This window comes from Colossoma macropomum, unplaced genomic scaffold (assembly GCF_904425465.1).
Source record: "Colossoma macropomum unplaced genomic scaffold, Colossoma_macropomum, whole genome shotgun sequence".
Lineage (NCBI taxonomy): Eukaryota > Metazoa > Chordata > Actinopteri > Characiformes > Serrasalmidae > Colossoma > Colossoma macropomum.
In genome coordinates this window covers 18,027,357-18,054,066 of record NW_023494801.1, presented here as the reverse complement: position 1 = coordinate 18,054,066, position 26,710 = coordinate 18,027,357, and the positions used below count along the sequence as shown (strand labels likewise).

Below are 26,710 nucleotides of genomic sequence, written 5' to 3'. Positions count from 1 at the left end.
TCTTATCCAGAGCAACTTAGAATTTTCATCATGTTACAAAGGTAGACACAGTGTACAGTTAGGGGGCTTGTCCAAGGACTCAATCACATAGCACAGTAATCTTGCCCAGACAGGGAACCAAACCCAGTCTACTAAGCGCTAGGAAACGCCATACCAACACCAGAGCAAGTACCAGCTCAATCTGAAGCATTTCAACTTGAGAAGAACTGCAGTATCAGTAGCTTTCCCCCTTATTATACTGACTACATTAAAGCAGATTAATACTAAATATCAATCCTAGTTAAACAAGGGTAAGCACATTGCTTTGCCATTATATTGCACACAATCAGTAGATTCTCTTGGAGGAGAGGCCCAGTATCCACATAGCATTCAGAAGTAAACTCAGCATTTCTTAATAAATTGGGCAAAGATGCAAATTACTTCTCTTTGTTTGTCTAAAGAATAGAAGATAACTGGAGAGTCAAGCAGCCGAAACAGCAGAAGATCACAGTAACATGAAGTGTTTCTCTGCTCTAACATCTGATTCAACTTATGAAAGCCTAAAAAGTTAGATGAGTTAGGTGTGTAAAAACAAGATAAAACACTGCTGTGCTCAGCCTTGGACTAGTTTCACATCCCTGTGTGGAAGCCGTATAGCAGACCTTTACCCACCTATGTCTGCAATGGTTCTGAACTCAATCCCCAAGAACCCTGAGATGGCTCATATTTATTTTCTCAGCTCCCGACACATCTGAATCACACCAGTAAGAAAACTGTAATAGAGCTGTCACAGTTACTTGCAACACTGTGTTAACTGTGTTCACTGTAATAAAACCTTTTTCAGAGCTTCTTTCTAGCTTATCTTCAGATATTACTATTTAGGTAAAAGCTACCATGAGCCGTATTAAACAGAGATGGCAAACTGGTACTGATGGAGGGGGGGGGGCAATCTAGCCCAACCTGCAACAAATCTAGCCTGAACTAGCACACAGGGACATGGTACAAAAAACTGGATCAGCACCAATACTGATCAATACTTAAAGTTTCAGTGTCTATACCAAACTCCTAAAGAAAGTGAAAGAACACCATTGATGGCTTGGCGCAAACATAACATGCATCTCCAATAGAGGCTGTAGCATAAATTAGCAATACTGTAGCATAATCAGATAATCAACGGCTTTTCAAAAGAACAAAATGCATGAAATTAACAAAAAAAAACAAATGTTTTCTTCAGCAAGCTAATCTTCAGAAAAAGATTTGAAAGATGGGCAAAAGTCAACATGTGTCCATGGGGAGCACTTAATTGCAGGGAGTATTTGCTGCTAGAGAGGTGGCTTCAGCAATGCGCCCTCTGTTGACTTAAACACTAATATTTCTATCTGTGCACTGAATTTCTGGTAGAGCAAAAACAGAGACCATCTAGTTGGCCACAAAAACTGGGTTGGAAAAGTGAATATGAAATAAAAATTCACATGGACCACCTGATTGGCCATAAAAACTGGGTTAAAAAAGTGAATATGAACAAAAACTCACACAATGATTCTCCGGTTCAGGAACCAGTACTTCCTCTGGTGGCGGTCGTATCCGATTGGCTCTTGGCGGAGGTATGGTCGGCTCTTCTGAACCTCCATCACGCAGTCGGTGACACCAGGCACTTTGTGCGCCACGCACACCTCGCACTGCCACTCATCCTCGGGCACCTCCTCCAGAGGAGGCTTCACGCACTCCAGGTGGTACACGGCCGAGCAGGTCTCACAGCACAGCAGGTCACCGAGCCGGTGGCACACGCGGCAGTGATCGTCGTACTGAACCACGCCCTCCGACATCAGCTCCTCGCGCGCTAGGTTTGTGGTCAAAAACTGGTCCACCAGGAACTGAAGGACCTTCACCTTGCTCTCCAGCGGCCCGAAGGGGTAGTCCTCACCCTCCAGGTGCGGCAGGACGTCCCGGTACTCAGGGTCACTCTCGCAGTAAGACCGCACTACCTCCGGCCAGGTCATGCCATCAATGAAGTAGAGTGTGGAGTTGACGCTGTCTTTGAGGTCAGCCGGGCCGAAGGTGGTGTTGGACGTGTCCTCCTCACGCAGGATGGCCTTCAGCAGGGCGATATGCGTCTCAGCCATCAGTGTGCACTGCTCCTGACTTACCAGGGCTGCGCAGAAGTCCTCGAAACGGAAGGGTGAAAGACGCAGAACCGTGCTGAAGTTGCGCAAGACCTCGTAAATGGATGAGGCGTTGAGCAGATGCTCGGCAGGAATGAGGAGGTCTTCAGAGGAGGTGGGCAGCTCCAGTGCAGGGATCTCTTTCTGCTCCAGGATGGGAGAGCGTGGCCGACGGGCTCTCCGTCTCCTCCGGCCTATGAAAACAACAAATATGCAGAGAGTAAGCAACCAAGGCAGTGGCATATCCAAAAGATTCTGCATACCCTTTAAACCTAAATGTTTATTTCTGTGCAGATTAATAACCGGTGGTTCCTGATCACATCCTGCTTTTTGTAATGTTTTCCCACTCTAACTTACCCAATTCAACTCAGGAAGAGCTTGTTAAACAGCTAATTGGTTGGATCAGCTACGTTAGATCACAGCAAACACTAAAATATGCTGGACCTATAGGTAAGACTCAACTAAAGTTTAATATGAACATGTGTAAATATGCAGACGTCATGCACTACATAATTCCTTACATCACAGTAACTTTCAATTTATAAAATCATAAGCATTTGTACCGTTTGATTCAGTGTATTTCATAAAGCCAAAGCATTATGTAATCCGTCTAACTTCAGAGTAACTACTGCAACTGTGCGCACCTCAACCTTACAAAATGTTGGGCCATACTTTATTTTGAAAGTCCCATATAGATTATCTAGGGTTATGTTTAGGATTAGATTTGGGTTCAAGTTATGGTTAGGTTTAAGGTGAGATTTAGTAGAATCTTTTCTATTTCAACTTAACGCTCAGTTACATTTAGCTGATGTTTTTTTGTTTCAAAAATGCACTGAATGTCACTTTCATGACTTTTCTTTATGACACATTAGAGAGTGTGATTTACACATACACGAAAAATATTATGAAGTTATATATTGATTAATATCGACTTCACTAGACATTTTTTTGACAAAGTGTATTATAAGTGAGCTATTATTTTTAACCCCCCTCTTGTTACAAATGGATATACAGCATTTTGGAATAATTTTTTTTCAGAAGTTTGTCTGGATGTTAGACAAGGTGAGCATCTACAAATCAGCTACAGGAAACTCACACAATAAAGCGTTACCAATTTATGTAAATAAGTACAAAAACACAAAAATGCCCACATATCAACAGGGTTTGAACCATCATATTGGTATGTAATTCGTCAGTGAATATTAAGTTTTCACAGGATCAGTCCGATGTTGGCAGTCCTTCGATATGAATCTCCCCCCGTGCATCAGGTGAAACACCACTGGCGCCCGTTTTCAAAACACTCCGCCGCATGCGGTTCTGTCATTAGATCTTCAACCTGCTGCCTGAGTCGGTAGCTACTCAGCTAATGAAAAAGCGCTAGCAACATGGGTGGGTGCTAACTAAGCTACACACCTTCTCTCAAACCCTCATACACATAATGTGAAGCTCTGAGTTTTTCATGAGGTAAAACTGACTCAAGTAAAGGAAAGGGTTGAGAATACATGATATTAAAGGCTTGTTTTAGAAATTATCCGGATAAGCAACAGACGGTGTTATTGTTATCTCAACACACAAACAGCTAGCAAACCGGCCGGCTAACTCGGAGGCGAACTTTTTAGACTTCATTATGAGCCCACATTACGAGCTTTCGCTAACCTTAGCTAGCCAGCTAACGTTAGCCTTATCACTGACTACATTTACTTGCACATAATTAACTTTTAGCTCAAAAAGAGATGATGTTTCCCCAGACGTGCAGGTGTAGGCAGCACTCTTTAGCGCAAAAGTGCAGCTAGTTAGTAATTTACAGTTTAATTTGCTAGTTAGCATGCTAACGTTAGCCGGAAAGCTGAGTTCATTTCTCAGAGGAGCGAATCCAACAGGCTGAATATACTTTGCTAACCAGCTAACGTTACTGCTCGTTTCTAGTTTATTACATGGGGGTAGTTTGAAAATAAGGCTGCGGTAAGAAACGCCCAGGTATTTCTGTTGTTGCGCAGGTTAGCCACCACAACAGAGACGCTTCGCGTTAGCAGGCAAGGTAGCTTGTATGCTAAAAGTTGGGCCTGTCTTTAGTTAGCTAGCAGCTCATACTCCATTTTGAGTGTTACAGCCCCGCACTGTGTCAAAGACGATTTTCTCCAAAAGAATATTAATGAAAGGTGGCCTGATGCGACTGCAGTGCTCGGTGTGGGGTCCACGACATGCACAGAAAAAGCATATGAATATGAATGGCGGACTCAGTCCGCTGTTAGCAGCCCTCTTGTTGTTACCCGGGGTGCTGCCGTGGCTGCTCTCCGTACAGTAGCTCGCATCATCCTCCTCATCCTCGGGCAGTTCTTCGAGGTAGTCCGACTCGTTGTCGATGACCTCTTCCTCCTCGTCCGTTATGGGGTCCTCTTCAACCTCCTCGTCCTCCTCAGACGCCAAGCTCTCGGCGTCGTCCTCCTCGTCGCTCTCGTGGTCGTCGTAGACCACGGCGCTGGCGGCGCTCCGTCTCCCTCTGCCTCTTACAGCAGCTCCTCTACCCCTGCCTCTGCCCCTCGATCCCGCCGACCCCGCTTTCCTCCGGCCCCGCGACGAATGGTGATTCCCCCGCTTAGCGGGAGTCACGAAATCTTCGTCCGCTCCCCCTCTCGCCTTTACCTTAAGCGCTCGGCGGGGTCTGAGCCCTCGCACCGGCCCCGAAGAGGGCTCCTGCATCAACACGGTTTTGGGCGGCCTGCCTCTTCTCCCCCTCATCATATGTCCATACACCAAATCTATTCTTTTCGAGTTCGTTGCGCGGACTCCGAGCGCAGAAAAGTCGGAATTTCGGGCACCGCCGGAAAGCTAAGCTCGCCGAGACGCGGATGCAGCGGTCCCGCGGAGAGCCACGGCCTCTGTTAGCGCAAGAAAGCTCAAAGCGAAAGGCCGGCGTCCCGCTTCGGCTCGCTCGCAGCCGCCATATTCCTTCCTCTCTCTCTCCGTCTACTCAAAACAGACAGCAGGCCTCAGCACTGCAGCTTTAAAACATCACTGGTCTGATCTGGGGTTCACTCAAATCTGAGATTTCATTCTTCTTAGTCAATATTTTATTCATAAAATAAAATTTACAAATAGAAGCCTAAAATTACAGCTTATTTCAAGATATTTTTTACATGAATCGTAAAAAAAACCCACTTAAATTAATGAACATATTTTGAAAGTAGTCTATACTGTACACTGTATTTACTTCATGCTATTAAGTGGTTTGTCTTTTTACGTTTTTTGTTTTCTTTTGTAAGATTTGCAATATTTTATTATTTTGAAAAAAAAAACTACTGTCTTATTTTCTTATTCATATACACATATAGTCAGGTATCAGACTTTCCTCAGCACATAAACATGCACCAAAAGACTTTTTTTGTTGAATATGAATTCTTATTCCATTTTAATTGTATTATTCCTAAGTTAGTTGTTGTCATCTGTCAGAACATTAAAACGTACCATCTCTTCCCACATCACCCCATAAGTCTTATTTTGACAGATTAAGAATTTATATTCCTTATATCCCTGGTATAATTTGGCCTGGGCACACATGTGGCAGTTGGGAAACAGGATCAGAACTATAAAACTCCAGAAGAATTATACTAGTATTAGAATTATATGCTTTTATAGCTTTTGTGTATGGACCAGCATAGAATTACAGAATATTACACAACTGGATGCCATCACATTTGAAGTTAATTCAGATATGGTCATTTGCAAGGTTCTTTTTTCATGTATTGGTTTAACAGCATCATTACTACATTTTATTTTGCCATAGTCAAACAAGATTGAGAAAATAATGCATTATTGCTACACAGACAGCTAACCAGGACTATATCAACTCAATATATGACCAGAACCAGTAAATTCATAACAATTCATATGGTGACCAAATGCAGTCGTTAAGAAAGACTACAGTATACCAAGTTTTTTGTTGGATATAAGTGCTGTTTTTATTGAGGTGCAGATACAGCTCCCAGTTGCCCATATGTCAATCTCGGTTTGTGAACCACTCTACTTTCTAGAGCTTTGAAGACTGAAATGGAAAGAAAGAAAGAAAGAAAGAAAGAAAGAAAGAAAGAAAGATAATTAATTGCTTTGTGACTATGGGCTACTGTTTTCCCCTTCATTCCTGTCCAACTTTCAGGTTGGGAGGAGCTCAAAAGATCTGAGATTTCAGATTTTTTTCCCTCCTCCTCAGAGCACCACTGATGTACAATAGACCATGAAAACATCATTTATAACCCTTTGAGGTAATGTCTCGAACCACAGCCTTTGGCCAAATATGGTTTAACACTGTTATGCAACTGTTATTATAGGTAATTAAACTATTTTAGGCCTAACCTATTCATAAAATGTATGTTATTGATTTCAATCATCTTGAGCTCTACAATTTTACGGAGGAACTGAGTGAAGTGATACTGTAAGCCTACTGCAGGAAGGGTAATGTTACAAAAGACAAACTTTGGTATTTTGACCTTTGTTTCATTTTAGCAAATGCATCAGGACGTTGAGGCCTACAGGGAATTCACAGCACCACCATTACTGTCCCTCTTAAAAGAACTGCACATAGTAATCCAGAGAAAGAGCAGAATTAGAGCGAGAGATGAAAACTGGACAAGTGACCCAAGACTTCCCGGCTGAAAAACTTTTAAATTAAACTGTTCGAATCCTTTATACTGTAATATTAACACAAAAGGAAACCATAAAACACCATTATTGACTAATGGACACCACCAGGAACCAAGAGAACCTTTTAATGGGTTCTATGATTTTCTCAGCAGGGATGTATGACTTGTTTTCATTCACTTTTCACTGTTACTCTAGGGTATCCCTACTAGCCATCTGCATCCCAGTTCTAATTTATTTTTGCTGGGACATCTACTTCCATAAGCCAAGGCTTTCAATGACTGCTAATGTGCTCCCCATCCTGTCCGACACTTCTTACTAACCTCCAAGGGCCCCACGCTGTAGATTGGGTTGAGATTAATTAATTAACCCAGTGTCCTTTTCTCAGAACACTACTGTTACTATTTAACATGGTAAACGTTCACGACTGTTGGAAAATTTAGCTTAACTGCAGTTGTGGATCAACCAAATCATGGTTTAATCCAGTTTGAGGAGGTATGATGGGACCTTCTGGCTGACTTACGAAGAAGTGATGCTCAGTCAGCTTTTGTCGCTTGACTTCAAGTTATCTTTTGTTTGCTTTGTTTGGGCCGCATGGCACGAGCAGCATCATCTGCCTGTAAACAAATCGCGAATCGTAAAAACTGGTCATTGAAAATCTGGCATTTGACAAAACACGCGCTTTTACGTTTCATACTTGGCTAAGTCTGCTAGTAACGTGACACTTGCACGGCTGCTTTCCAGGATAATGACTGTTTTGGCTTGTGAGGTTAGCTACTTCAGCTACCTTAGCCTACTCAAGGTACGATTTAGCTCGGTAGCTAAAAGACTGTCCCAGGCTAACGCTACATTTTCCATTCCCGCTAAACTCTCTCGCAAAAGTGCAAAACTGTGTATGTTACAGTTATCTACGTGATAAATCGCGCGGAATGTCTTTAAATCAACATTGTTTTCAGCGCGTGTTCCCACAGTGTCAGTACATTTGAACCTTTCGGGACGCCGTAGTGATCAGGTGTGTAGTCGTGGCCGAGTGGTTAAGGCGATGGACTAGAAATCCATTGGGGTCTCCCCGCGCAGGTTCGAATCCTGCCGACTACGGTACCGTTTTAACGTTTTAATTTATTATTAGTTACTCATAACATACGTCACATATAGCAATGAAGGACAATAAATGTGACGTCTTTTCGTCTTTCAACGAAACCTGCAAACATTCACTGAGTGGTCTTTCAACGTTAATTGGAGATGTACAGTGTCTATGGGTATCAGTATTGGGCTGATATCAGCCGAAAATACAGGATCGGATGACTGAGGGGAAAAACTATAAATCTGATCCAATCTTGTAATAAATCTTGCTTAAATTACCACAAACTCACATTGGCCTGTATTCATAAAGCTTGTCGGAGTAGGAGTACTGATCTAGGATCTGGTCCTGTCAGTAAGGGCCTAGTGAATAAGAGAGGAATCTGATCCTAGATCAGCACCTCTACTTTGTAAAGCTTTGTGAATATGGGCCATTATTAGCTGTGTATCTCGTCCTGTGGGGTAGCTAGGTGTTTGAGTACTTTGAGCATGATAGCCTACTTTGCTCATGTATAAGGAGAATTCCACCATTTTGTTTGTAATTCAGTCTTTGAGATGTTAGCAGAGTCATTCAGAGTGGTTTGATGTGAACTGGCTCATTGAGACTCTGATTACTTTACAGTGGTACTGATGGGAACCAGGGGTCGCCATGTCTATACAAATATAGCCGTTTTATTTACTATCCAAAACCACAGTGAATATACACGTGTCTGCTGAGTGTATGTAATGTTGATGATGGTAAAATAGTCAAATTTTTTTGTCGACTGTTTTGTCTGACAGTGCTTTGCATGTACCCTTGAATCCATTACAATACAATGGATTAAAATTAATGGATTCAAATACATTTTAAGCCATATCTTTATCCCCAAACTATTTTGAAACAATGTCTCAGACATCAGGAAGCATATATTTAACCATTTAATGGAGTAACTTTCTGTGAGGGAGCTTTTAGAGATGGAGGTCTAGTTCCTATCACCACCACTGTGAACAAGTCTTTGCAAGTTTCTCTAGAAAGAGGCATTTGACACCAATGGCTTTGTTTACATCTCAACCATTTAATTAGGTAGAATTTTTGAAACAAATAAGGATAAACTACAAATGACCAGAGACTTTCATTTAAGTCTCACAGATACATCTGAGAATCGTTACTTTCATGAAGATGCTCATGATAAGGCTTCAGTTTGGAATCGACTTGTCACTGACTCCAGTATTAAAAGCATACCATAAGTATCTGCACTCTTAGAAAGACTGGCGATGAGATGAAGGTCAGCTTTTTACTGATACATCCATACATACAGCCCTGTTTTCTTGTCCTCTCCCTGCCAGCGTGCAGAAACCCACACCTTTCGGTGGAACTAAAAATAATGTTAAATGTCAAAAAAATAAAAGAAGTGTAGTGATAGCCTACCTGACACTTGCCTAAGGCAAACTATGACAGTATGGTGACTTAGCTCCTGGCTTGCTGGCCTTCTAAGACAGGAATATACCCCATCATAACCCATTTCTACAGTAATAATCATCTTTGAATGAGTATTACCTAGTTATACTCTCAAAAGAAACACATGTAAAAGGACCCATTAGAACAGTAGAATAGCATTTTACAAATGATCTAATTAAACATTTTTTAATTTATGGCTACATCAGGAAGAAAAAGTGTAGTGAAATTATACCCAAAATATGTATTAAAATTTAAAGTATTCCACAGTTAAAAGTGTAAGCATGGAGCTGAAAACATGCTTGAGTGAACGTCAAAAAGTATCAGCATTTAACATCATCAGGTATATAAATGAAAATAGTAAATGTTTCAACAAATAAACAATATTTTTCTAATTAGAGCAGCCCGCCCTACCACAAAGTTAGAGTTGGGCTTATTTTATTATGATACGAATTGTTTTAAAAATAAAAAACAATAAATAAAGTAATTTGAAGGTCTAAATGAAAATCTAAGGAGGAAAAAGTGTCTTTTTTCTCTTTTTAATATTTAGTTGCAACGCTGGGCAATTCTCACTTGCATGCCACTGACCCTCCTGTTGATACTGCTGCTGGACAGACTCAAACTATCTAATCAGAGCCATTGCTTCACCTGTGTTTCCCCTTTTCTGTATTTTAATATTTTACACTAATGTAAAAACCTTCTCCTCTGTTCATTTTGTTCTTGTGTTGTTTCCTATCCGGTGTCGACCAGAGGAGGATAGGTTCTCCTTTGAGTCTTGGTTCCTCTCAAAGTTTCTTCCTCTTGCTCTTGGGGAGTTTTTTTACTTGCCACTGTTGCCATTGGCGACACTCATGGGGACTCGGACCTGGATTTTTCTGTAAAGCTGCTTTGCGACATGGCCTGTTGTAAAAAGTGCTGTACAAATAAACTTTGACTTGACTTGAATTTTATTTAAATACACATCTTCCAAAATGATGCTTATGAAGTACAATTGAAGTGTTTTGTTCCAAAATGCTTTACATACCATTTTTCAGAATTTTCTTGTTTCCATTATATACATTGTCGAGAGTGGGCTTCACACACAAGAAATATCAGTGCTGTATTATCATTATCACCTTTATTAGTGAAATAAAATATGTTTTCCATTAAACGTCAGCTGTTATTCTTTGCACAAACTTGCTCTGTCCAAGCATTTTGGAAAGAAACTTTTCCACTAATCCGCTGAGATTATGTTTTCTAAGTTGTATTGACTCCACACACCCTGTCGCCTCTCCAGGATTTTTATGTTATTGTTCTGTTTTAATACATTAGGTTATGAAAATATATAAATATGTACTTTTCACCTGGAAAAACTTACTTAAGGTACACAACTGGGCCTCAGCACCACTGCTGTACCTTTGAGGTACATTTACATTGTTTGTACCTTGATGAATGAAAAAAGTACCTGTAGAGAACCTTTATTTCTGACAGTGTAATCTCTATCTGCTGCATATCATCAGTTAACATGGACATTCATTTTCCTATAATGAACAGAAAACCTGTTGACTCAAAACATGCTTATAATAGAAGCTAGTGGGAAGGTGCTGCAGCATCTGCCCATTGGCTTCTATTATAAGCATGTTTGGAGTGAATAGGTGTTCTGTTCCTTTATTAAATACAGAAGAGTGTCCAAATGATCATCCAAAGTAATTGACTGTATGCTACAGAGGTCAGGGTTACGTATTTCCTTGAGTCTAAACATTTCCATTAAACATCAGCTGTTATTTTTTTGGTTAAAAATGGTTAAAAATAGATATGCAGCATTTTGGAAAGAAACTTTTCTTAACTACTCAAGTATTTTCCACCCCAGGGCTAAAGTAAATTTAGGTATGGAAGCACTTGCAGTGTAGTGATTCTCTCCTGAGAAAATGGGTCCTATCTCGCCAGCAGATGGCGCTATTACGTCACTATGTTAAAATGCTGTGAAGAAGGCCCACACAGATTTACTGCACATTCTCAAAGAGGGGTTTAAATGCCTCTCAAGCTTTACAAGGTTTACAGAGGAAGCTTTAGAGGAGTAAACTCTGCATTAAACAGTTAAAACAGTGCCATCAACATGAGTAATGAATAATAGAGCATGTACACTCTTAAAAAAGATGTAGAACCATGAACACTCAAAGAACCATTCACACGCTTAAATGGTCTTTGCATGGTGAAATGGTTCCTCAGATTGATGGAGAACTTGTTTTATATGGTTCTAGATAGAAACTTTTTGATAATGGTACCACGTAGCACCAAAAAGGCTTCTGCTATTATTGCAATGTCAGGCTTGTAACAATAGAAGAGACTTTTTTGGTGCCATACAGAACCATATACAACACATTCTCCATCAATCTGAAGAGCCATTTAAGCATGCAAATGGTTCTTTGGGTGTTCATGGTTCTATAGAGAACCAATGCCTTTACTAAAGAACACTTGAAGAACTATCTTTTTTAAGAGCGTAATGGTGGAACAAGTCAACTGCTTTTAATATTCACAGACTGATCCCCCGGGGGCAGCCAGATGTAATCAGGTTTTGTGGGTGTTCTGTGGTGCCGGTGAGCTCACACTCATTCCTTTTTAGGAGAGTCTTTAATGCAGCACAGTGAAAAGAGCACCTCTCTGATCCGTCTGCCTGTTAAGATAAAGATAAGGCGAGCTGGAGTACAGAGAGACCAGCATGTTTGCATTTTTGGACACATTTACATGGCATGTTATTAAACAGTTAAATCAGCCGCTGTTATCTCTTTTTTCTGTAATCCACTGGCGGCAGAGTTTTTTAATGGAGCCTTCTTGTGTGTCCTTTGTGGTCACCTGAGTGACCCCAGAGCGTGCACGTGACCCAAAGGCGACAGGTACAGTTAGAAGAGGCTATATATATACAAATTCACTGTGATTTTATATGTATATATTCATTCTACGTTCTACAGAAACATCCACTTTTCTGTCTGTCCATAGGTGTCACTGGTGTTACCAATCCTCATTGGTGTTACACATAAGAAAGGTAACACCAGTGACATTTTTAATGAAAAATGCATTTTACAAAATGGCTGCTACAGAGCATCAAAACACGTTGTCAGTCATGGAATATCCACTAAAATATGTAATTTAATCCATTTGTATTCTATTTTTTCACAATTATCTAAGAATAAAGCAGGTCATACCAGTGACTTCAACTAAAAGCTTCATATGAAATCATGAGCTAAATGAGAAAATGTCTGATAACTGAAAAGACACAGTGGACGTACCATGTGCTTTTTTCATAGATCCTCAGAAAATAGGTAAAATGAAGTCGTGATGTCATCAGTGTGATTTTTATTTCAAAATAAGAGATTTTGTTACGCGGTAACACCAGTGACACGACTCCTGGGGACAACAACTTTGATTATATATCTTATAATGATTATTTGCCATTTGTTTTCTTTATGTCATTTAATTTATATATTCCATAGTCATGTATAGATTATTGCAGTTAAAATTGCAGAAAAATGTCTTTCTTCAAAATATGGCGCTCACCCTGTACACATGACTGTGGGGACAAGCACTTCTGTGGTGCTTGGAATTCTAGATAAATGATTTAAAAACCAATATTGCTAAATTGATGGCTCAAGAAGGTGTAATTATTAAAATAACTTATTGTTTTATTTTAAAATATAACTAAATTGTAACCCTAACGTGTTTAAGTGTAATATATCTGTAAACGCTGGGGACGCAAAAATGGACGTTTCTGTACAATGACCATATACATATACATATATATTTATATTTGTATACTGTGGCACTTTAGTGGCTCCGTAACGTATATTTGACATTTGTAATTTCTGAACGTTTATATCTCAGCAATTGAGATGTGCAGACAGTTTGAAACATAAGTGGAATTTCCTTTTAAACAAACATCACATCTGTCTTTGTTCCTCACACTGCACCACCTCAATAGCTGCAAATTTGGAAGTGTCAGATTACTTCTAAACCCTAAATCCTTCCAGCAAATGAATCTCAGTTGAGTAGGGAGCCTTCTTGCAGTACGTTTCCCTTTTCAGAGTTCAGTATTTGGTCATATTTGTGGTGGCCTGACTGATGCAATATCCTTCTGCAGGCGTTCTCATGCAGGGTCATCAGTGTCACACAGGACATCCAAGTTCACACGATCTGTCGATATTAGTCTCAGGGCCACCCATAGCTTTGAACATCTCCAACTGTCTTGAAAAATGTCAAGCAGTGCAGATGACCTGTTTCAGATTCATCCCGCATCTGGCCTGAGGCCTACTGAGTCGTGCCATATGGTTAGAAGTCTGTACATGACCTACAGCAGGAAGGGGCGGTGGGGGCTGAAGCAAACCATCACTGGCTGTATCCTCTTTCCATCTAAAAAGACTTTCCAACTGGATTAGTATTCGACAGCTTTCTAGAGTTCAGCTGTGAATGTATAAAAATGTTTTGGTGGATTTAACCGTCAAAGGGGTCCAACGATCTCCAGACAATAGCTCTATTCAGTACTGATAGATGGTTAAATGCATTTTTAATATTCACATGAGAGCAACATGCTGTGGTCACTCAAGAGACAGCCAGTACTGCAGTCCAAATGCAGCCAGGAAGTGGTCTTCATAATGGCCAGCACTGACGTAAAGCCAAATAGACAAACAAACCACACATACACAGGCAGACGGTTCACCAGACTGTAAGTAATGTGATGTTTAGGTTCTGGCTGAGCAGAGCCACTGCACACATGCAGGACCCAAGGCAACACACACTTAATGACCAAGCTGGACTTCAGCTGGACTGTGGGGTGGTGGGGGGTGGTGGTGGGTGTTGCATTTTCCTTTGGGGTTAATAATGTTGAAATCTAAACTGCTTTCAGCATGTTTTACCCCCTGGGTTCTTCAACTTTGGAGCACCAAATAGCTGCCAAAACATTTTCTTCAAGCTCAGGCACAATCATCACAATAGCAATGAAGTCACTCTGATGTGTGCTTGGGTTTTGCACCAGTACTAAAAAGGTGCAAACCTCAAACACACTTGCTTATGTGATCTCTGACAAAGCAGGACGCACTGTCATCAGTAGTAATGGTGGGGTTTCAATTTAATAGAAAACAGCAGGGGTAGACAGATCAACACACAGCCAATTTTGTGGCCAAAATCAAGACATTGTGGCTAGAATATCAGAAACATGTTGGTCATATGTACACTGTACTTACAATTAACAAGCATGCTTCAGTGCCAAAAAAAAAACAGAGGTATGGCTTAAAAAAATATTATTAGGATATTATTACAGCCATTGTGGGGACTATTGTGGCTCCTGACGCCATCTGATATTTGTGTCATCAGGTTCTGTTTAGCTACTGCAGCCATAGCCTCTCACTGTAATGCCCACTTATTTAAAACCTTGTTTTATTTGAGATCTTATTTCATAGTGATATTAGCAAACATTAGCAAATAGAACAACATCTGTGGTGACAGGTGGACCAGCTCAGCAGGGGGGTAATCAGTGGTCACCTGAGCACCACATTAGCTGGCATTGTGGTTACAAAAAAAACACTTTAAAATCTAGTTTGGCCATGTCAGAGTCTGACAAATTAGGTTTGTTACAGGGAAAAAGAACAGAGTGTTTTATTGGCCAAAATGTCAAATGAGAGAACAGGGTGTGGGGCAATAAGCAAGATCTATCCCAAACCACACTGTGACAAAGAAATGATACTGAAGTAATGACAATAAACCTGAAGATACTTTTAGAATTTCATTTTTATTAATTGAGCAAATTAAAAAAAAGAGCCAAAAGAAACAGCCAAAACATTTAAGTATCATTAGGTAAGAGAATGCAAGACATTTAAATAGGAAGAATTGGTTCCATGAAGACACTGGTGCAAGTGAGTGTTGGGAGGGTGGGGGGTTGGTGGGTTTGGAGGCAGGAGTTCAGACATGATCTCTCGCTGCGGTACTGACAGAGCCTGCCACACAGACCAAAGCAGCAGGCCGGAGACATTGACACACCAGAGAAAAAGGCACTAATCCAGAGAGAACAAATAAACACAACACAACCGAACTACAGGTCACAAAACAAAAAGGCTGGGAAAAAAAAATTCCAAAAAAACATAAGACACGAAGGAATCAAAATGGCTGACCGAACAAGTGCTCAAAGAACAAAGGGGAGGTTTAAAAAAAAAAAAAGACAAAAAAAAGCTGATATTTCTACTATTCACATACAAAGACTCTCTCTTTCTATGGTTTCTCATACTGGTATTACTGATGCCAGTTGTGGACTGGCGAATACGTAGCAAAGAAAGATCAGAATCTGAAGATTTAAAATCTTCTGGTTAAAATGATACACGCCGGTGCATATAGGTTCATATGTATGCATACACTGTATATCGTTTTTGACACTGTAAATAGACTCACCTCTCGCAAAGCAGTTGTGTGGTTCAGAACTCCGACCTTACTTCCCTCATGTTTATTTCTACGGTCTAAAGTCAGCTACATTCGCGGCCCAAGAAGTAAAAGTGGCTGCAATAAATACCTTGGCTTACATTGGTGTCTGGCCTCTTAATACGATTTCACATTAGACAAACTCCTGCTGGATAAATGGCTCTCACTTGCATGTCACTGAACGGTAGCATCCTGACAATAAATGGTTTGATTGCAAAAGTATGCAGCTAAAAAACGTTTCCAATGGAATATGTGATGATTTAAATATCATGTGGCTTTATCTGAGCAATCTCAGATATAATTCATAAAAATTATACTGACGATTCAGCATGTCCCAGAGCTACTGTTTCATCCAAAAAACTGAACATAATTTACAAGTGGAAAAAAGAGAAAAAAAAACAAAACCAAAAAAAAAAAACATGAGTAAAGGTAAAACAGACAAACACATACAAATATATAATATATATTCTTAAAAAATGGATTCTCTCTATAGGTGATTTTTTTTCTTTTTTTGTCTTTTTTTACACAGCCCAAAATTGATGTACAACGCTCTTGTGCCCATGATTTCAGACTTGGAAACTCGTATGAAGCATCAGTTTTCTTTTTGAACTTGAATCTTATATATATTTTTTTATTTTTTAATTTTTTTAAAACTTAAAACAGCCTTAGAATTTTCTGTTATGCAGTGATTAAAACATGCAGCCAAAAAATAATGAAAAGGAAAAAATGCACTAGAAAGGAAAGAGGGGTGGGGGGAGTGGGGAAAAGGCAGAAGCAGCAGGGTGAATCTAAAGACAGAATCATCATGTTTTGTTTTAATCTGTGTGGTGTTGCTTTATCTCTTTGCCCTGGCAGACTGCACAGGCCTGGCTGCAAGCGTTCATGGTGAAGCAGATATTCTCAGGAATCAGCGTTGATATCACCCAGATGTCACTGAAGAGATGTGACATCCATTCTCCACACATTTTTCTTCTTTCTATTTTCAAGGTTTCCATTTCTCCTTTTCACTCTGCAAATTACAGGGTGTTAAGGGATGGGGTGGGGGTGGGGGGTTTAGGGTTGTTTGAAAGTGTGTGTGGGAAGAGAGGGACTTTCTTTTTTCTTTTCTTTTTTACATGTTCCGACTGACAGGTGTAACGTAATTGCGTGGGAACATTCCTGTTTGGCCATGGCACGCACCCTTCCACCAGTTGGGGTCGGAGTTGTCCAAGACTTGGATGAAATCTCCACGCCGGAATCCCAGCTCACCGTCTTCTTGAGGGTCAAAATCGAACAGGGCCTGCACATATGTAGGGTGCTGCAGACACAAGAACAGATAAACACGAGTTAGAAATGTTCGAATGACCCCGTCCAGAGCCCTGAAATTCTCTAATTTTATAATAGCATAGCATTTTAAACACAAGAACAAATAAAGAACTCAAAATAAGATTTATTTTGAAGCATATACTGCACAGGGCATTTCTGTGCAAACGCCAGAGCAAAGTCCTTCAATTTTGGTATACGAACATACAGACAAAATTCAGGTTTCAAAACAGCTGCTATTACTGCTTTTACGTAACTTTGGCGTTTTTTTTTTAGGATATCAGTATTTTATACAGCATCAGAAATAGACACATTTGTCTACTTGAGATTGCTTAACAACTTCGCACAGTTCGATAATTTATTTAGTTTCCACAATTCTAACTGCTTACCATAATCAAACCATTACTAGTTAGCTACATTAGATTAGCTCCAGGAGAACTAAATGTCCTAGCTAATGTTTTACATTTTGGGTAAGGAGAAATTTTGTAAATTCTTTTAATAGGAAATGAATGCAAACAATCATTGTGTCATATGTTTATTCAGTTATTTAGTCCCTGTGTGGCCTGTACTTCAAATGCTAAATGAACCAAATGCTGCAATAGTGCATGGTCACTGCTGTTATGACTGTCTCAGGGAAGGGCGGCCCATATTGCATAACTTCTTCCTTTTGCATCAGAGTGTAAAAGTGCTGACTGACCTGAGGCACCTGCTCAATGTCTCGTAGAAAGATCTGTTGGTTTCGAGAGACGGAGGTGGTGCGATGATAATCCACCAGCTCGTTGAGTGAGTTAAACTTTACCACCCACAGGAAGTATTTCCCTGCTCCATCACGCAACACCTTAAAATGCTGCACATCATTACCGAACCTGCAGGCAAAGAGAGAGAGAAAGCACATGTAAGTGAGCGTGGCCTATTTATGACCCATAGAAGACAGACAAGGGCTGGAGCAAACAGAGATGCTGACAGTAGATACAGTAGCACATAACCCGGTTTCAGACTTGGCGAGTTACTCTGTAGATAGTAATACAGCCCGCTCTAAGCTTATCCTTAACAATCTAATTACAGTGCCGAAGTAAAATCTGACAATAAAATGTATTCAAATGTCTAGCCGTCTGAGTCAGGCGTGAGCTGCGGTATGACCTTATCATAGTTCACACAAACACACGCACACTCATGAGACTGACTGGAAACTGAGGCAGGCACCGTGTTTATCAGTGAGGGAACATGCACGTGGGGTTGGGATAAAACAAGCAATTATGCTGACGACAATCAAAGAGTTGTTTTACATATAGAACTGCTCACGAAAGGCCAGAACAGATTAATGACACACAGACAGACAGTAGAAGGAAACCTGGACCCACACACATACAGACACAGACCCACACTCAGGTGAGCAGATGAAACAAAGCAGGCATCAAAGGGAAGACTGTGGACCTGTAGAGTGAAATGACCACTAGAGGTCAGTTAAAGGCCTACAGAGACTGGAATGGAAAGACATCCTGAAGAAAGGTTGAAATGCTCTGCACAGTCTAGAGATGTCAAAACAAAATGATTGATCTCTCTCTGGATTCAATTAAAAGTGTGACAGGTAAACATGTTTCCTGGCTACTAATCAAATTCTGTCCTGGTATGTAGATCACACATGAGCTGATTAACAACTGATTAAAAGAATGAAAAAGTTGTCAGAGTGTTTGGCTTGAGGTCATTCATTGAAACTGAATCTGTACATGAAGTGAAGAGGAAAAAAAAGCACGGAAACAAGTTTCTTTCAATTATAATTAATTATGAATGAATTCAAAGGAACAAATGTCAGAATCAGAATGATGGATTTCTATCTAGCAATATGTATGTATGTTGTTTTCTGTTTATATTAAAACAAAAATACCACTTATGATACAGGCATAGCCTTTTTGTGGTGCAGAGCCATCACAAGTGAACAGCACGTAACCTGTGCTGCTCGTGCAAGCGAAGTGAAGATAAAATCAGAAGTATTAAGTAGATGCTGGCAAACGCAAAGAGAGATTAGCATGAAAGATGAAGCGTGAGAAAAATATAATGAAAACATGAATATCACAGTGAGAGAGAATGAGGGTGTGCTTGAGTGTGGTCACTTACTTGACAGACAGGGAGAAGTCTCCAGGTGCGCTCTCGCTCTCTCTAATAAGGAAAGCTCCGTCATGCCTCTGTTTGTTCAGCAGCTCCTCCGCTCTGGCCCGAGGAATCCTCCCGAAGAACCACCTGCACATGTACACATACAGTATAATTACCACATGGACCCTGGTGTTAGCACTGCTGAGAAATCAATCATCAAGGCTAGAGTAGTGGATAAAGAGGTACTTTCCCTCAACTATTATTCTGAATATTTAGGCTGATAGATTCATGATATTTTGAAATACCTTAATAATAATTACATTATTCTTACGGAGTACTTGTAGTGAAAATAATGCCTTGCAAAGCATGTTTTGATTGAACTACTTTGTTACTTTCTTTTCTTAAAATGACACGAATCAGGAACCTTTCATAGTGTATTGTACCAGCATTGCAATAGGGACTGGAACAGAATTATTATGGATATAACCATCTACATCTAACAACACCGCTAAAATTAAAAGTCTTTATCATGATGTGACATAGCGACCGGTATTCTGGTGTCGACAATATACATCATCTCGCGCTAGGCGATGACTCAAAACAGACTGGAGGTCTAGATACCTGTATTCTGTGGTACATTCTCTGCTATGCAAGTAACCTGTGTTGCCTAACTTAATGATGTTATTTTCAGATTAGAAGTAAACTGAGGTTTACAGCCAAGCAGCCAGAAGGTTGAGTGATGAGAGAAAACACACAGCAGGGGTGAGGGGAGAGATAAAGATCTGAGAGAGGAGAGAACATCTGCAGAGCACACAGAACAGTCCAGAAAAGTTGAGGCAGAAAAAAAATGTTAATAGAGAAAATGAATTAGGCACAAGTGAAGAGGGGAGATGAGAGCAGAGGGAAGTTAATAATTAAATAGCTGTCAAAGCTGATAATCTGACTGGACTGCATGTAAGGTTAGATGAATAATGAAGAGAATGAGACAAAGTTCTCAGAATTAAAGCAGTCCTGTACGGAAAGGCTTAGGATAGCCTGAGGACACTTCAGGTCCCGGTCTGATAAAAAGAGTCTGTCGAGCAATTAACATCAGTGTACAAGAGGATGGGGACGGGCTCGGCTTGCGTCATCCCACACACGCACATCATTCACACACACACACAGTGTGGAAATTTACCTCAGGGGCACTGGAGAAAACAAACAAAAAGTTTTGTTTGGCCCCTTAAAAGAACAACTAGAACAATCACAATATTTTTATATTCTCACGCATTTACACACCAATTAACGCACAGCGCGCGCACACACACACACACACACACACACACACACACACAAAGTGACAGTTTCACGTCACTCCCCTGAACACCACAAATAATTAAGTAATAATTTCATTATGAGTCAAAACTTCTGTTTTTAGCCTGTTTGCACCTGTTAGTCTAGTTTATTCGCTGAAGTTCGGGTTTTAGTGACTTTTTTTTTATTTGGTTGGTTTCACACTGCAACGGCTGTAGTGCATCCAATACTACAAGTTTGTGTTCTTTGGCTTGCCAAACATTTAATACAAGCACTCTATTATTTATTACTATGTTTAATTTTATTTATTCTAAATAAAACATATCATACCCATTATGTCGCATGAAAATAGATATACCTAATGTCTAAGTGTATCACAGAGTAATAAAAATAAACTATTTCTTTATGATCGATTTAGTTTAAATGTTGCATTAGTTTAAATTCAGCCAATCAGAATGAAGCGTAGGGCTGCACGATAAATCGTACTTTTTAAACTTCATGCTACAAGTTTACACAATAAACACATTGTTAAGAGCTGAAATGACATACTATTATAGTATGTTATTATATTATAGTAGAACATATTAACTGACTTCATACATGCCAGAGAAACATCATATCATTTACCAACGAGTGTTTTCTGCACTGGGATTGAACCCTACTCCTCCATGTGGTGAATAGGTAACTAGGTAACACACACGCCTGTAAAAATGCGTCAAAGGTTAGGACTGTTCTCATTCCTAGTACTGTGTTTTAAGTGTGCGTGGCAGTAATGGCTATTGTCACAACAAACATATTTAAAAACTAAACAAAAATACAACATTCGTTCTTGTGTGACTATATAAAAAGATAAAAAGTAAATATAGATTTTCGTAGCCTTTTTAGAAAAATCTGTTGAGGTAATGCTGACTGTTTTTCAGCTTTGCAACGCATAAAAACCATGCTTGCAGTTCTGATGCAAGCAGCTGTTGGTATTTCTTTTTATTGTGCACAATAGTAGGTGCTTTTTAAATTTTGTATTGTCCTATTTGTGTAAAGGAGAGGTTAGTTACATCATTTCCAGTCAGGGGCATTAATTAATAATAATTATTCGCTTTTCATAACTTTGTGATATCCGACAGTTTTACTGAACATCCGATTTTGTGTCAATATCATTGTACGTCAAAGTACAGCCCTAGCGAAGTGTTCACACCTGTCAAAACTAACAAATAATGAAAGTTTAACTGGTCCGCAACAAACGAGGCAGGTGTGCAAGCGTCCTGTTTCAGAGCTGGCTCACTATGTATTTATCTGACCCAAACTCACATTCTTAATGTAGCTGAGTCTAAAACTGCTACCACTTGATCAGGGTCATTCTACAGAAACGTCCATTTTTGTGTCCCTAGTGTTTACAGATATATTACACTTAAAACATGCTAGGATAAGTTATTTTAACAATTACACCTTCTTGAGTCATCAATTTAGCAATATTGGTTTTTAAATCATTTATCTAGAATTCCAAGCCTAACAGAAGTGCTTGCCCTCCTTTTACCTATTTTCTGAGGATCTATGAAAAAAGCACATGGTACGTCCACTGTGTCTTTTCAGTTATCAGACATTTTCTCATTTAGCTCAGGATTTCATGTGAAGCTTTTAGTTGAAGTCACTGGTATGACCTACTTTTTTCTTAGGTAGTTGTGAAAAAAATAGAATACAAATTGATTTAATTACATATTTTAGTGGATATTCCATGACTGACAACATGTGGTTTGATGCTCTGTAGCAGCCATTTTGTAAAATGTATTTTCATCAAAAATGTCACTGGTGTTACGGTCACTGTGACCAGTGACACTTATGGATAGGTAGAAAAGTGGACGTTGCTGTAGAATGAACCATCAACGTTTTCCATTTAATGTGTTAAATGTTTCTGATTCTCTGTTTACAGTCCACAACAATCAAACCATCAAAAAGATCTTCAAAATACGCTACATGGCCAAAAGTATGTGGACATCTGTCCACCACACCTATATGAAACCCGTGTGCAACTATTTCAAAAACATAAGCATTAATATGGGGTTGCACCCCTCTTTGCAGCCTCCAATCATTTGGTAAGGCTTCTTACAAGATTTCGGAGTGTGTCTGTGGGAATTTGTGTCCATTTAGTCAAAAGAGCATTTGTGACATCAGACTCCGATGTTGGCCAAGAAGTCTTGGCTTGGAATCGACGTTGCAATTCATCCTGACAATGTTCAGTGGGGTTGAGGTCAGGGCTCTGTGCAGACCACTGGAGTTCCTCCACACCAAAACTCATCAAACCATGTCTTTATGGACCTTGCTTAGTCGTGCTGAAACAGGAAAAGGCCTTCCCCAAACTGTTGCCACAAAGTTGGAAGCATATAATTGTTTAAAACAACTTTGTATGGTGTAGCACGAACATTAACACTTGAATTCAGGGGCCGAGACCAAACCCGGAAAAACAGCCCCAGACCATCATCCCTCCTCTCCCAAACATTACTGTTGGCTTTACAGTTTAGCAGCATGCTTTACACCGCTTGGCATTGCACATAGTGATCTTAGGCTTGGGTGCAGCTACTTGGCCATGAAAACCCATTTCATGAAGCTCCTGACGCACAGTTCTTGTGCTGAGGCAGTTTGAAATTCTGCATTGAGCAATGCAACAGACAGGCGACATGCTACATGCTTCTGCACTTGGCAGCCCCACTCTAAGTCTGTGTGGTCTATCGCTTTGTGGCTAAGCAGTTGTTGAAGCTACCATTTTACATTAACAGCACTTTTACTTGACCCGGGGAGACCTAGCAGCGGAGAAATGTCATGAACTAACTTGTGGCAAAGGTGACATCCTATGACAGTGCCGTGTTTAAAGTCACTGAGCCCTTTACGGTGACCCATTCTACTGACATTTGTCTATGAAGACTGCATAGCAACATGCTTTATTTTATACACAAGACAACAGCAGATGTTTCACGTCTGTTCTTTCCTATTCATCTACAGCACAGACATACAGCATGTAATGAGGAAGTAGCCATCAGATCAGCACCTCTCTGTATGATTACACACATTTACATCCCAGGGCCTGATAAGGGACGCCTCCCTGCCCCTGAGGACTATGGTAACCCTGTGGAGACTCCCACAAGGTCCAGCTGTCCTTAGTACCCATTCCTTTCTCTCTGACCGACAGAAAAGTCGCCTGTTATGCAAACACACACAAATGACTGACGGACAAATGACTGAACTCCCATCATGCCCATGATCCTAGCTAGGACCTGCTGGGCTGCCAGTGACACTGAGTGGGTCAATATTCAATAGTGCCTAAAAGCAGTGAGAAAAAAAAAAGACAGACACTGTGGCTGCATTCACACTGTAGGCAGAAGTGGGCAAAACCAGATCTTCATTTACGACATGCCGGATGTGGACGACAAAGCCATTTACATGTACATGCATTTGCAGCACATGTATGATTCACTATATTATTTTTTCAAAAATGTTATATATCATTTTCTCCTTTCCTTCATTTCTATTCTCATGTGTTACTGCCTATGTTTGAGCTACTATATTTAGTCACTCTTTGTTGGCCTTTGTACTTTATATATTACATAACAATTACAAAGAAATTCTTCAAAAGGAGAGGTGGTGATGGGAGTTAATTAAAATAAACAAACAAACTAATTCAGAGTTACTGACATCCGAAACATTGATACAATTTCCGACATGAAGCAGTGCTGAACACTCAGATCTGAAACTCATGCAACTTTGTCAGCATAGAGCATAATCAAAAGATGTTCTCTCAACCACTTCTCAATTTATTTATAATTATCAAAAATTGGGCATGAAATCAAAAGCGAAGCCAAATTAATAATTTTTTTCTTTCATCTTTGTATGAATGAGTGCTCTGTGCTCCAATCTGTGATCTGAAACTCCAGCCAGACTCGGATCAAGTGCTAAAAGGAGCAAAGAGACTAAACTACAGGAGCCACAAGATCTGAAGTGAAAGACACCAACAGTGTTAATGTCTGTTTTACGAAACTGTCGTTGATATACTGAATTTGTGACATTTACTACAAATGTGATTTTAAATAATAAAAGTTTGTCAAAAGAGGACACATAAAACAAATGGGCAGTGTAAACAAAGAAGCATAGCACTATCTAATGAAATCAATCAAAAAAAAAAAGAGCTACTCAAAACCAGGTTTGTTTCAGGGACAATTTGGGAAAAAAACAAATACTAATTACATTTCTTGGATATCACCGGCATATATTGTTATTTTTGGAACTGAATGTGTCTCTTTGCCATTATTCCAGCATTCTTCACAGCAGGTGCACACACAAACTCAGCTTCTCTTCACTATAGGTGATTGACTTCCACAATTAAAACAAGCACAACAGATATTCACAACTTTATGTCCTCTTTTGTAATCTATGCCATCTATGGTCGGTCTAGATACTTTATTCTATTATTTTTGTTTCACCTGAATTCCTTTGCATTGGAAATTAAGACATATCGATTTGTGCATGTGGAAGTATAAGGATGCATTTTGAATAACATACACTAAAGGGCAACAAATAGTTTTATAATTTATAATGTCCATCATCATATGATTCCTCTGGCAACACTGCATGTAAGGCAGTCATGGCCATAAATCCCAATGTAATGAACCTGAGCAGACAGAGTAAGAGAGAAAATGTACTGCACTAAGTACTATTAGCACTAAAGTCTTGTAGGAATTCAGACAAACATGACAGACAAAATTTTTTAATTTTAAAAGATGGTACCAAAAACAATGACAAGATTGTTCAGCTACTTTGACAGGAATAACACACAAGATACTCAGAGACCCACTCAGAGCCACTCAGAGACCCGTGTGACAGTGTGGTTAATTAGAAAATGCTCTATTCCAGAAATAGCTAAGTATTGTTTGTTTATATCATGACAAAACTGGCTAAAAGAGGTTCCTGGGTTTGATTCTCAATGATGCCATAGACAGCTGCTCCAAATGAGTGGCAAGGGTTCTTAGTTCCTTTGTCAATTTTGAGAACAGCCAATTGTAGGTGTCTTTTTCTAATGTTAGCCAATTGTGGGCAGATATCCTCTCCTCTAAAAAACTGTCCTACAAAATTGCCCAAGAGGCAGCTTGAAAAGACTGGCAGTAGGCTACAGGTATGCCACAGATGAAGCTACATTGTTATTAAGTGGGAGCATCATGCAACACAAGAGATCTGGGTAACAAGAGGGAACTAACAACAACTAACACTGGAGAGAAACTTGGGTAAACATTAGAAAAAAATCTTACAAACAAACAAAAGCTAGGAACACAGTGGCTGAGATAGACTTACACCTATACACATTCTTTAACTGGTAGGTCCTCTTTCCAAACAAGACCAAAAGAAAACATTTCCCAGAAAAATGAAACGCAAAGTTAATATGATTACTATTCCATTTAGCTATTGCATTTCTCCATAGCAAAATTTCAAAGGCATTCTACAGGACGCCAAAAAGGCAGAAAGAGTCAGTAAGGCAGTAAGAGTCAAGAGTCGGTAATTCACCTGGACACAATTAAGAGCTTGTTTTTCTACAGGAAAAAGAGTCAACTGAACAGAGAATGAGTACAATGAGTAAACAAATGAGTAGTCAGAAAGCTGTGATCTAGTACAGCAGTTCTCAAAACCGTGTAAGGTCATTTCTGTGGATAGTGCAACTGTGCTCCCCCCTTACCAAGGGTATTATCAGCTTCTGATCAAGAACTATTTTAAACTGTTTAAACTGGATGAACAAGAACTGAGAAATAAGGCCAGAAATCAAAACAGCAGCTCACCAAGATGTTGGCCTCTTTAGTTTTGCATTGGAGCTATTACATAATTGCAGCTAAAAGGACATTAAAGTCTATGTCACCCTGAATCTTTATGACTTCTATTATAGTAAAGTCATAGTTTCAAAACTAAAGAAGTAAACTTCAGGCAATGAATGTTTTGGCTGATCTACTATGTCTGGCTTAAGGGGAAATGCATGTACATTTGATTTTCTGTTAAACTACTCCTTTAAACCAAGTCTGGGCTGGGACTTGAACTCCTGTTCAGTGCTGTAGCCTCTGTAGTCTCTGACAAAATGTGAGCAGATGTACAGAGTCTTTTAGAATCTGCACTGTGATTTAGCTATGCTCAGACTCCCACAGGGATCTGCTGATGTGATTACAGAAAAAGTTCACTGCTACCACTGAGAGCCATACTAAACACTCTCGCTCCACATTACTGCAATCCAGAGCCTCTGCAGGCTACTGGCTGTTCTCACAGATTAGAAGAT

The 26,710-nt window shown here is 39.8% G+C and overlaps 2 protein-coding genes and 1 non-coding gene across 8 annotated transcripts in view; 1 reads left to right on the top strand and 2 right to left on the bottom strand.

Moving 5' to 3' along the window:
- The window catches only part of bptf (bromodomain PHD finger transcription factor), a 43,385-nt gene extending 38,296 nt beyond the window's left edge, over positions 1-5,089 (bottom strand). For all 6 annotated transcript variants that reach the window (XM_036589570.1, XM_036589572.1, XM_036589574.1 and 3 more), the window contains exons 1-2: positions 4,412-5,089; positions 1,513-2,335 (exon numbers count right to left, since the gene is read on the bottom strand). In XM_036589570.1, coding sequence (XP_036445463.1) covers positions 1,513-2,335; positions 4,412-4,883 — 1,295 coding nt within the window. In that variant the 5' untranslated portion in view covers positions 4,884-5,089. The remainder of the gene's footprint in view (positions 1-1,512; positions 2,336-4,411) is intronic.
- Positions 5,090-7,792: 2,703 nt separating this feature from the next.
- On the top strand, positions 7,793-7,874 carry trnas-aga. The gene has a single exon. It is a non-coding gene; the product is annotated as a tRNA-Ser (tRNA).
- A 7,197-nt stretch (positions 7,875-15,071) lies between these two features.
- The window catches only part of grb2b (growth factor receptor-bound protein 2b), a 39,768-nt gene continuing 28,129 nt past the window's right edge, over positions 15,072-26,710 (bottom strand). Inside the window, exons 4-6 of the mRNA XM_036589256.1 lie at positions 19,147-19,269; positions 17,729-17,897; positions 15,072-17,026 (exon numbers count right to left, since the gene is read on the bottom strand). Coding sequence (XP_036445149.1) covers positions 16,841-17,026; positions 17,729-17,897; positions 19,147-19,269 — 478 coding nt within the window. The 3' untranslated portion in view covers positions 15,072-16,840. The remainder of the gene's footprint in view (positions 17,027-17,728; positions 17,898-19,146; positions 19,270-26,710) is intronic.